This window comes from Telopea speciosissima, chromosome 1 (assembly GCF_018873765.1).
Source record: "Telopea speciosissima isolate NSW1024214 ecotype Mountain lineage chromosome 1, Tspe_v1, whole genome shotgun sequence".
NCBI lineage: Eukaryota > Viridiplantae > Streptophyta > Magnoliopsida > Proteales > Proteaceae > Telopea > Telopea speciosissima.
Window position 1 is genome coordinate 83094848 of NC_057916.1, and position 12370 is coordinate 83107217.

Genomic DNA, 12370 nt, shown 5'->3' on the forward strand with positions numbered 1-12370 from the left:
GGATAGCCGATCTTTCTTTTGATCCGCATTAGCTTCTAGGAAAACTAATAGCAAGCCAGAACTAATCCATCCACTAGAGAGCTTTAAGATCTGAAGCTGAATATCAAAGAATTAGGAAGTTAATACCATCTCAGGCATAGAAAGGGATAGATCTATCCAGAAGTTGGAGAGAAAAGAAAGAAAAAAAAAAGAAAGAAACAAGATAATCTACCAGGAATCCACCAGAGCCTCCTTACATAGAATCCACCAAGAAACACTGAATCCACAGCTGAACTGGGAGACAAATCGATGATACTAAACTACAATTTGTAGACAGACTCTGCAACTGATGTCGATTCAGAACCTTATGATCGGAAGCAAGACCCTAGGACTGGAAATCGATGAAATTAAACTACACTTCAGAGAAGAGAAACTAAGAGAATACCAATGTAACAACGCCAGGGATTTCAAAGATAAGATTTTTAGGGTTCCAAAGATAAGGCTTTTAAAAGGAGTTAGGGTTCTCTCGTCTATGCTAACCAGACGCAGATAGGGCTGGAAGGGGAAAATAAATGCGACCATGTAGGACCCATTCTCATCCTTCTCGAAATAGAGAATCTGGACTAAGTGAGATGAGTGGAGAAGTCGGAATTAACTCCCAAATCTTCCTTAATGCAAAAGAAAACAACTATCAGAGCTTTTATTTAGAAAAAATAAAATTCAAACAATGTCTCAAACAATGTCTATTGAGTGAAATTGGCGAAATTGCGACTTAGGTCGATCCAGAAACTCCTGACCGGAAGGAAAACCCTAGAACGGAAAATCGATGAACTAAACTACAATTCAGAGAATGGAGGATGCGGGGGCGGATTTTTGTAGTGAGTGAGGGGATGGGGAGTGTGGTGAGAAAGGGAACGGTAGCAAATGCGATAAAAGAGACAGGGGGTTGCGAGCTGGCCTGCTGCCTCAAGGCAGTGGCAGGCATGAAAAGGGCGCAACGCGAGGTTGTAGGGGAAAACCACACGGGTGTTTCAAGTGGCAAAATCGAAGGGGTTTCAGGTGGGTTGCACTGGCGAGCTTGGGGGAATTTCAGGTGAGGTGCGCCGGCGAATTCTTCCGAGCCACCACGGGCTTCACCAAATTAAACGTAGGAGACACGCTAGAGTTGCAGCAGTTGGCGATGCTACCGTTTGGAAGCTAATGCATCTACCGGAATCCATAGTAGAGGAGTCGCATCGCATTTGAATAAATTTTGGGGGCAAAGAATTAACGAAAAGACTACAACTTCCTGATCTAAGGTAAAACCCTAAGACGGGAAATCGATGAAACTTGGAGAATACCGATAGAACAACACCAGGGTTTCAAAGATAAGATTTTGACGGTTGCAAGGATAAGGCTTTTGAAAGGAGTTAGGGTTCTCTCATCTGTGCAAACCAGACGTTGGATGCGAGCCTTAGGTATGGGTCGCTCTAACCATCTGTTCAGGGTCTACAAGTTTGGTTGTGGACCTTGGGACTAGGAAGGTCAGAGCAAGAGTGGAACTCCGCCACAAGTCAGAAATCGATTGACAGAGTTGTACGAAGAAGCAGAGATCGTTGGAAGGGGAAAATAAATGCGACCATGTGGGACCCATGCTTATCTTTTGAATCGAAAATCTGAAAGCGGGCTTTCAATAAGTGCGCTCCAGCTGCGTGAGCGGACCCCAAACCAACATTCAAATCAAACTTATAAACAGTTCGGATTTCACGGCAACTGCCAGGATAAGATCCGACAGCTGCTGTTCTGACACGTGTACGTACTCTCCCATTTCCGTATCTCACAAAAGTATCCGGTTCCGGGTTAACATTCCCTTTGGCTCACTTTTTTATGTGGCTGGACTTTCAGTTGGCTCGTAGCTCTTAAGTCGTGCTCTTTTCCTTCCTTCCCCAAAAATTTCGAAACGAATTCTCTGAACTTCAAAATTCCAAAATTTCAAACTTCGATTCCCCAAAATCTACTGGGACCGATCTAGCTAATACCCATAACAGTAGAGAAATTATTCTTTTTTAGTCAAGTGAGTATGGTGGGTTGGTTGTCCGAGTCATGGAACAAGGAATCGATACTAAATCAGAAGAAGCGATCAGATCAAAATCAGCCTCGGCAGATACAAATTCTTGCCCAATCATGGTCAGGGAATTCGTATCAGTACTGTGATCAGTTACCGATCGAGATCGATGATCTGATCCGATTAAAAATTTTCAAAAAGGTACACATTGATCCAAGCCAATATTGGTTCGATACAAACCGATCTAGAATGATATTGAGCTGATCCAAACCGATACTAAATCTTAAAACCATGATAGTGGCCAATCCTAGGCTGATCAGGGGTCTGATCCCAACAAAACGTACTTTTTCCCCAACTCTAACCTGATCGAGATTGGTATCGACCGAGACATGCCCCATATCAATTACTAAATCCTTAGTCCAAGTGGCCAAAATAATTGTAATTTTCTACCGTTAATTTGAAAAATTTTGAATTAAAAACAATTATTTCCCAGTAAATTGGTGCCTTCTCTAAAGAGGGCATCACCCAATGAACACCCAATGAGCATCCAACGGCTAGGCCGTTTGGGTACACACCAGGATGTGTGCCAACCAGCCAATCCATTGGATGTTTCTTTGGGCACTCATTGGGCAGTCTTCACATTGGAGAGGATCAGGATTCTGATTTGAAAACTCTTGTTTTCACCTTTCCCATTCGTTCCTGCACAATTAGATATGTAAACCTAAAAATATTCCTGGGTATAACACATCTTCTCTTCATCGGATTTTTATCGCATCTAGTGCATGATCCCCCAGTGCACCCTTGTACTGTCACCATGTGGCGTTTTGAAATCCAACAGTGGAGTTTGAAGTCCGATAATTCCCATAGCCCTGGATCTTTATCACCTCCAATTCCCGAGTTCCTCTAACAAGGGGGACTTGAATGACCACCCTACCCCTGTCCAAACACTCTACCTGGGTGGGATCCACCACTCCCTATTAGAGGAACTGGGGAACTGGGCCGGGCAGAAAACTGGAGGAGATAATTTTCCCATAACCCTAACCACATCTCAAGTGCCTCCCGCTCTCACTAAGAACTCTCTCACTGCCGCCCCTTCGCCGCTCCTCTCCTCACTCATCTTTCACTGCGACGACGACCTCCTCCTGCTCCTTACTTTAAGGGATGATCCAGGTCTCAGTGGTTATTTGCCTGAAATCCATCCTCACTTGCCAGCCTAACCCAACTTGTTCATCTAGAGCTTTCTGCTGATCAGTTAATAGGTCCAATTCCTTCTTCTCTGTTCACAATACCATTTTGTAAGATTTCTTCAAGTAGCTTTACTGGTAACACAGAGCTTGCTATTTTTCGACCGCTCAAAAAGCTTACTGTTCTTAATCTTTCAAGTAATAATCTATCATTGATCACCAATGCCACCTTGTAATCTAATTTCCCCAAGTTTCAGGAGCTGAGACTATCTTCTTGCAACATTAGTGAATTCCCTAATTTTTTGAGAAGCCAAGAGAAATTGTTGGATCTTGACCTTTCCAACAACATAATTCATGGGCAGATTCCAAAATGGATGTGGAATATAGGGAAGCATTTGCATTATTTAGATCTTTCCCACAACATGCTTCAAGGTTTTGAACAACCTGTGACTGTTCTACCATGGAGTAACTTGCTGTCTTGACCTTAAAAATAATATGCTTCAAGGATCACTGCCAATTCCATCATACTCCACGAACCCGCATCCTCTGCTGTTACAGCACGGTGTTGTACTGCATCGTGCGGTGCTGCAGAGGTCATGTGGCACAGCAGACCCCACATGGCGCACATGACCTCTGCAGCGCCGCACGATGCAGTACAGCACCGTGCAGTTACAGCATAGGATAAAAATTCCGCTGTCTTCTTTTCACCCTTTAACAATAAATTTAGTGGAGAAATCCCTTCACTAAACTGCAATGCAAGTTCTCTTCAATACATTGATTTGTCTAAAAACCAATTTATCTGGCTTAATACCCCGGTGTTTGGGAAACTTTAGCAAGTCTCTTTCAGTACTCATACTAAGGGGGAACAGTCATCATGGCCCCATTCTTCTTCATACATTTACAGATGAAATTGGTTTGAGGATGCTTGATCTTAGTGCAAATAAATTAGTGCAGATCAAAGATACATTTCCCTTGTGGGTTCTAGTTTTGAGAACAAATAAATTCCATGGCCCCCCATTGAGTATCCTAGTCTGGTTTTTCTTTTTCTAGGTTGCATATCCTTGACCTTACTGAGAACAATTTTAATTTTTACATTTGGTTTGCCATCAAAATACTTTTGGTCTTGGAAAGCAATGATGACATTAGATGAAGAAAGCCCAAGTGCAGTACACAGCTAATGGCTACTGTCAAGATACTGTGACATTGTTGCAGAAGGGACATAAGATTATACTTGTGAGCATAATAACCATCTTCAAAGTTCTCAATCTGTCAAATAATAGATTTGAAGGAGAAACTTCAGAAGCCATAGGGAATCTTAAGGCACTTACAGTGCTTGATTTGTCCTACAACAGTCTCACTAGTCCAATCCCATCAACAATAAGGAACCTTAATGCCACTTTCTTCCAATGCATCACATTATCACCCGTGTACCCAGGAGGCGGAGATGAGAGAAGAAGGAAGGCGTGAGAGAGGAGAAGAGGTCGCCGTCGCAGTAAGAGATGAGTGAGGAGACGAGCGGTGAAGGAGCGGCAGTGAGAGAGTTGTTTTTCTGTTTTTTGATGAAAAACCAAAAAAGTTACGCGTTAACCAGTAGAGAAATGTACATAGTGTTTACATTGCCCGGCTTTAGCTAGGTTTTTGACGTAGCGGACAGATTCAGTATTTTTACAATAGTAGGTAACCGTAGGGGCATTATCTACTATAAACAGTAGGTCTGCAAGCATATCCCAAGGCCATGGTTTGGTGGTCGGGACTCGGGGATGGCAAAACCGTGGTAACGAGTTGGTTAGAAACCCAGATTTCCTTTACATCTATCCCCATACCCTTAGCACAGATTAACCACTTTTTTATACAAAGCAGGTCAGGCTCCAATTCATTTTTAGGAGTTACTTGTCCTGCTTCAAAAAACAACACGCAGCCATGTAATATAATGACAAAGGCCCAGCCAGCAATGGTCAGTCCAGAACTATTGTATCCTGCATATATTAAAATCGGAAAATCAAGCACAGGAAAACGGTTAGAAAATTGGGAGATGTAGTCATCTCAAAGGGAAAGAGAAGCACATTGGGGGGGGGGGGGGATTGAGGGAGGGGACAAACTAGATATGAAATCCATTTATTCACAGCATGTAGAACCCCGTGGGGATCAGGCTTGGATGAAGATGCTACCATTCGGTTTTTGGTAGTCCAGATAAAATAACAAGTTATAATAAAAACACTAAAAAACCATCTTAAGGTTTGTTTTCCTAGAGCTTATTTGTAAAGGAAAGCAATACACATGTCCATGAGACTTGGCAACTTTAGATGTTCTGTTCTGAGGCCTAGAGGTCCAACAGCCCAAATGTGTTTGGCCCAATTGCAAGACAAAAAGAGATGCCATGAAGATTCGACACAGGTGCCACAAAAAACACAGGAGGATTCAATCTGGATCCATTTGGAGAGAGTAGCCTTGATGGGAAGTTCTGCATTAAGCAAACGCAAAAAAAAAACTTTAAACTTTGGGTGGATTGTGAGTTTCCAAAAGAAATTCCACCAAGATTTAATCAGAGGATTGGGGGTGAGAACATTAGAATTAATCATTTTAGGAGCCAGTTTGGTGGTGAGTACACCAGTATTGGAGGTGACACACCACCAGCAATTAGGTGAATCAGAGGTAGTAATCAACCGAATTTTAGAATAAACAGAATCAGGCAACCATTGTGTCAAAAGAGCATGATTCCAATTAGAATGGATAATAAAATCAGCGGCCTTAGTAGAGTAACATGTGGGTGTTAAAGGCAATAGAGATGCAGAAGAGAGGGCTTGAGGTACTAAAGGTACCCATTTCTCAGTCCAGAAAAAAGTTGATTCTCCATTCCCTATTTTCCTATTAAGCATTTTGTCAAGTGTTTCAGATATGCAGATGATACTGTTCCAGGTCCAGGACCCCCTTTTGGAGCCTGGTTCTAGGATCAAAGAAGGAAAACTTTGGGAAGTACTTTGCTTTGAGAATCTTGACCCACAAAGAGGAATGGTCAGTTAGCAATCGCCAACCCAACTTGGTTAGAAGAGCCTAATTATGAATTTCGGCCCTGTGGAAACCAAGACCCCTAGAAGACTTGGGTCTGCAACATTTATCCCAAGAAATTAAGGCTGTTTTCTTTGTTTGGTCATAGCCAGCTCAGCTCCAAGTCAAAATTGTTGGCAAATCGAATCAATATTCTTGCTAATTTTTAGGGTTAGGGCTAGGGGTGTCAACCGGTCGAGCTCGGTCGGGCCTAGCTAGGCCTCACCAATTGTGCAGGCTGCATCGTATCCGACCATTTAAGTATTCGGTCCGGGCCATGTTGGGCTCGATCGGGGTTCGGTCGGTGTCGGTCTTTAATCGGGTACTAAAATCAGGCTTTAATCGGGTCTTAACCGGGTTGTGGGCCTGTTTAACTCTTCATCGGGCTTTACCCGGGTCTTAATCGGGCCTTTTCAGAATTAAATTCCTACTTGAAAAAATAAAGAGAAAAGAAATGAGTTTCCACCAAAACACATTCAAGATCCAAATCCAAACCCAATTTTTCAAACCATAATCTTTTCCTGAACTTATGTTTATTAGTTTCTACCAAAAAATAGAAAGAACTTATGTTTATTAGTTTTTATTTACTGATTTGTTTCTTTTTGTAATTATAATTAACTCAAATTTATGAAGTGCTTATTCTTATCAGCTCAATCATCATTGACGGTACTGGGTTCGTCCTGCTATTTGTTTTCTCTTTGGAGCAAGAACACCTCTAACCCTTTTTGTATATGTCTGGTTCTGATTCTATGAAATGAGAAGCTAATGGAGAAAAATATAAACATTTTTCTGAGTTAAGGAAACCCACCAATTGAATTGCCCATTAATTTGGGTTTAATGGACTAATCATTTTAAGGAGTTAAATAGGAAAAGAGAGAGGGTGATCAGGTGTGCTAAATGGATTAATGAAGGGTGGTTTGCTTAAAGGGTCGGGCTATAGTTGGGCGGGCTGGGTCGGACTTGAAAACGGTTGATCCGATCGGACGCCCAACGGTCTAGGACCTCATACCAGAACGCCCGACACGTTTAAGAATCAATCCGATCCAGATCGGGCTTTAACCGAACGGGCTCGGTCGGACCTGGAATTGACACCCCTAATTTGGGCTATGGGAATCATCGGACTTCAAATTCTAAAGACAATTTTGTTTTTTTTTTGGAGTACAGATGAAAAAGGCAACTCGAGTCGGCTACGGGATCACCTAAGCCGAGCTGAGAGGCGAGAGGCTCTCTCCACTCTCCGCACTCCACAGCGCTGTCTGAGTATCCAAGGACTGAAGCTAACCGGCTGGTTCCAGTCAACCGGTGAACTTGATTGTAAAAGGCATGACCGTACGGGGGAAGGGAGGTCGTTTCGGCTTTCGACGGCAGTTGGTAAGCATTTAGTGTGTTGCAGCTCTTTCTCACACTCACTCATTCTCACATACACACACTCTAAGTTAAGCTAGGACTACGATCGGTGAGGTTTTCCTCTTAGTAGGAGCAAAACGAGCGTCTCACACTCCAACTATCTTCTATCCAATCCACTTTGATTTTCCAATTCTTCATATATCTCCGGTTCTCTGCTCTCTGCAGAATCCGTGTTTGGAATTTGATTTCTTCGATGCCGGAAACCTTTTCTAGCTCATTAAGACGGTGGAAATCGGCTGCATTTCGTGTATTTGTGGCGAATCCATCATTTTTTTCTTCGAATTTGAGAACTGGAAAGAGGTATTTCAGTTTACTTGTTGAATTTTGCATGCATTTGGCTCTAGACCTTTGGATCTTTGGAAATTCATGCATTTTTGCTAAGTGTAGATTATTGATACCGATCTATGCTGTTGTTTGCTTCGATTGCGCTTAGTTTGTTTTTGCATGCTTTTTACGGAGTTTAAAGATCAGCTTTACTTCTTAATGGTGAATCGATGTAATCTGTGAATTTTGTTGAAATGTAGGGTACGGATAAGATTAGAAACGGTGACAGACGTGAGGTTTCTACAATTTATCCAGCGTCAGTAGTCGGGAGAACATCGATTAGAGCTTAAAGACTTAGTTCCTCTTCGGAATTCAGTTCCGGACAGGGTGGATTCCGCGATTCTTTTCGTGGAATTAGAATCTGAGAAAGGGAGAAATTTAGTTCGGGTAAGATACTGACGAACATCAATGTCTTCCAGATTCTAAACTGATTAAATGTGAAGCCAAACTGATTCAAGTTTTGTGTTTCCACGTTTCAGCCACAATATGATGTCATCTTTTGTTTTTAAATTCAGAGGGACTTAAAAGTTCGGCATCATTTTAAAATGAAACAACTGACATTCATTTATTACCATCAACTAAAGTCCGTGAATCGGAGGAATTGGATATCTTTATGACCTCTGGCTCAGTGCATTGCGTATTTGTTATAGTGTCAGAGGTAAGAAATTCCAAGTCAATGCAAGTAGGCAAATTTCATTCATAGGATTACTGAGCCTGTAGAAGTTGTCACCTATCCGCTATGATCCTTTTTATCCGCAGGTTGATTGATGGATCAATGACAACGAGGAGAGTTAATTTGGACAACAATCGTAAGAAAATCCGCAGCTGTTTGACTCGGATCAATTGGTTTTGTTCCGCAAATTCTCCGATTCTCACTGGATTGCATCTATCCTGATCAGCTGTGTCTGCTTAATTTATATCCTGAGGAGGAATCGACTTTTATTAAGAAAATGCTGGAAGCTGAGGTGTGTTCTTCTCGGGTTCTGTCTCCTTTTCGTGAAGAAAGTGGTGATGAGGAGCTCTCTGTTCTTCCCCGGCACACGAAAGTCATTGTTACGGGAAACAACCGAACCAAGTCAGTCTTGGTGGGTCTGCAGGGAGTTGTTAAGAAGGCTGTTGGCCTCGGTGGCTGGCATTGGCTGGTATCCCTCTTTTCTTTCCATAGTCTTTATACAGTGTACTCGTCATGCACTTCTTATTTTTATATTCATTTGTGCTTATTTATAACTTGATGTAATTTGAATGCTGTGTCTTTTATTTTTTTTTCTGAATGCTATTTGATTTGATTCAATGTGGAGGGGGTGTTGAGAAATTATACCATTTGATACAACAGATAGGGAATTTATTTCTGGTTTCCCATTCTTCATTGAACTTTATCTAAAGAGGCATGATGTGGGTAGACACTGTTCTATAGTATGAGCTGTTGACCTTGCACAAAGACAATTAAACGGGAAACTTCCATCCTAAAGTATAAATAGAATATCTTAAGATACTTAGAACACTTGCATGGGATGAAAGATTCTAAAGCTGTTTACATTTATGGTCCCCTGACAATCTAGAGGTTAGCCATCTCAATCCAACTGTGTCTGCATTGAGTCTGCCATCCCTATTCTTTTGTAATTTGCATATACTAAACCATCATTCTAAAGATCCTGTAATTTATGGGCTTTTAATCGAATATTAGGACATTTGAGCCTCATCACTGTCATATGATTTTGAATGTCTCTGTATCCCTCTTTTTTAATCTTACAGTTTGTTACCTTTGTGCTCACAGATGAAAGGGCATTTAAATTTCTGATTTTCCTTTTAGTAATTCCGTTACTTGATGAATGCTCTGCTGTCCTGTTTTCTTTGTTGATGTTTGTTATTAAGACGCTTTGTTTATGGAGTTCCAGGTTCTGAAGAATGGAGTGGAAGTTAAGCTACAGAGGAATGCTTTGAGTGTGATAGAACCACCCACAGGAAATGAAGAAGATGACGATGACCATGATTTAGATAACTCTTGCAGTAGCTCAGAAATGGGTGAGAAGGAGAATTATTTCTTTAAGCTAATGTTTAAATCATTTTTCGGTGAATGTTTTCTTGAGGTTGAACTCTATTGTTTCTTACCATAAGGTTTCTTCCATGCGTCTCCTTGGGCAGCGAGTAGCATTCAGTTCCACAAATCAAGCAAGCCAAGAGTGAGGCATACAAGGCCCTGGATATCTGCCAAATCAATTAATAGAAGCCATTGCAGAGAAATACAATCCAATATCCAAAAACCCCAACTGGTAATAAGAAATCAAAGAAAAGCAATATCCATAGAATATTCTATCTGTATTTGCATATATTAACTCATATACTTTGGTAAAGTTTATATAACAGTTGATCTTATATATCAAAGTTTGTCTTGGATCACAGAGGGTGAACTTGGCAAAGCTAGGAACAAATTCATTGTGGAGATATTGGAAACGATTTGATCTTGTAGGTTTCACTAACTTCTTATTTTTGAACCTTATACGATTTCATTATTTTGTTTTGCAATTCTAATTTTATCAATAAATAGTGGTGAATGCGCGTACATGCAATGTGTATGAACTGATGACTTCTTAGGCATGCTGTAAAGCTTCATGTATTTTTGTTAGAATGGTAATTTAGAAGAGATTGCCTGCCACTTACATGGTCGAGCTTGTTTTATTGAACATATTAAACTGACATGTATAATTTGGTTGATCACCTCTCAGGTCATGATGGATTTTATTTTATTATGGTGAGAATCCATTAATAATTTAATATACCCCCAAGTTCCCTAGACTTGCTGATAATGTTTGATGAGTCGTCCATTGTATTGCCCAAAATGCCAAACTTGTGTAATCCAATTCAATGCAGTTGAGTATCCACCAGGCTGGAGGATATCAGTGGCAGTAATGTGTATGCCAAATAATGGATTTTTTTTTTACTGAAAAAAAAAATTCTACTGCTTCAAGAAAGTTGTTTAATGGTTTGGTAGCTTGCCTATTGGTTTACAAATCTTATATGGCTTTGTATTTTTGGTTTATTATTATTTTCTTTTCCTTTTGCTGGGAGTTGAACTGGGGTGACTTTTACCGTAGGCTAGGAACAACCATCCCCATCCGTCAAGGGAGCAAATGGTGGATGCAGTAAGGCGGCACTTCTCATCACTGGTTGCTCTCTCACCCTCTCCCTCTCCCTCTCTTCATCTCTTATCAGTATTATGTCTCACAGCTGATTATTTTACTGACCATCTCTGATACACCAGCAATTGGACGAGATTGAAGTGATCATGGGATTCATTCATGCAGCGAAGAAATTGAAAGCCATGGTCTCATAAGTGGTGAGCATTGGAATACTTGAGCCCAAGGATGAGAGGGTTTATATGCTTGTATAATACATATATCAGTCTAACCTCAAGTAGTACATTAGATTTGGCTCTTGTGAGTACTGATGAGGGCCAAATCCAGATTCAAATGTTCTGGATGCTCAATTATATTTATCTTCCTAACCATGTAGTAGGCTAAGCTAAGGTGGACCTTCTTAATTTATGCCGTAATTGACATGTGAAGACGTTCACTGATAAACACCTGAAGACTTTTGAATTGGCCATTGTACAGTACTGGTCCTGTTTAATCTATATATCATTAGGCATTGCATGTGTTTACTCAATGTTAATAGGTTTCTTATTTATTTTTGATAAAAACTCAATGTTAATAGGTATAGTTTTGTTGTGCATGATATCTAACCGTTAGATTCCTAACCACCACCCCCATATGATTGTTACAATACATTACAAACACACAGAATTTTATGGAATGAAATTAAAGTGCTTTCACAGTGAGATTTTAGGCTTAACCATTGTTTATAAACAAGAGTTCGATTCCCTATATCGGGGGAGCTTTATTTTTAGGATTGAGTTCCTCTCCGTGCTGGACAACGTACATCGTCCTGCTGGGGAGGTCTCGATCCACATGCCATTGCACCGGGATGTGTGTGGCGGTGTGGATCGGAGCTTTCCAACCGCATGATGTGCGCACCACAAGTGCGGTGGAGGAGAGCTGGATCCTTATTTTTATGGATTCAGGGGAGAGTGATAAACCGATAAACTGATAACCCATAGGCCGTAAGCTTTTTTTTTAAAAATTTTTTATGGTAGCCGTGAGCATCTTTTGGCCATAATCAATATAATAAAAGGGTTGAGTCTTGAAACTTAGAAGATTACCTTAATGGATTTCGTTTGCGTGTGTGAGAGCGAGAGTGAGAGACTGAAAGCTTTTAACAAATCATGGAAATTGTGAGATCATTTTCTACTCTGCTTAAATTCTTATTCTTCGTCGTAAGTCGTTGGAAGCCTATTCTGAGATGCTTTTTAGCGGGCTTGCATTGGTTGTCT

At 40.9% G+C, this 12370-nt stretch overlaps 1 protein-coding gene across 1 annotated transcript; it reads left to right on the forward strand.

Annotated features, from left to right (window-relative positions):
* The first annotated feature begins 8819 nt into the window (after positions 1–8819).
* LOC122669411 lies at positions 8820–11652 on the forward strand. Its single transcript, XM_043866172.1, has 6 exons — positions 8820–9125; positions 9879–10005; positions 10099–10253; positions 10384–10446; positions 11076–11147; positions 11243–11652. Exons 1-6 carry the CDS (start codon positions 8934–8936, stop codon positions 11312–11314), a joined length of 681 nt encoding a protein of 226 aa, XP_043722107.1. The 5' UTR covers positions 8820–8933; the 3' UTR covers positions 11315–11652.
* Positions 11653–12370: the final 718 nt, after the last annotated feature.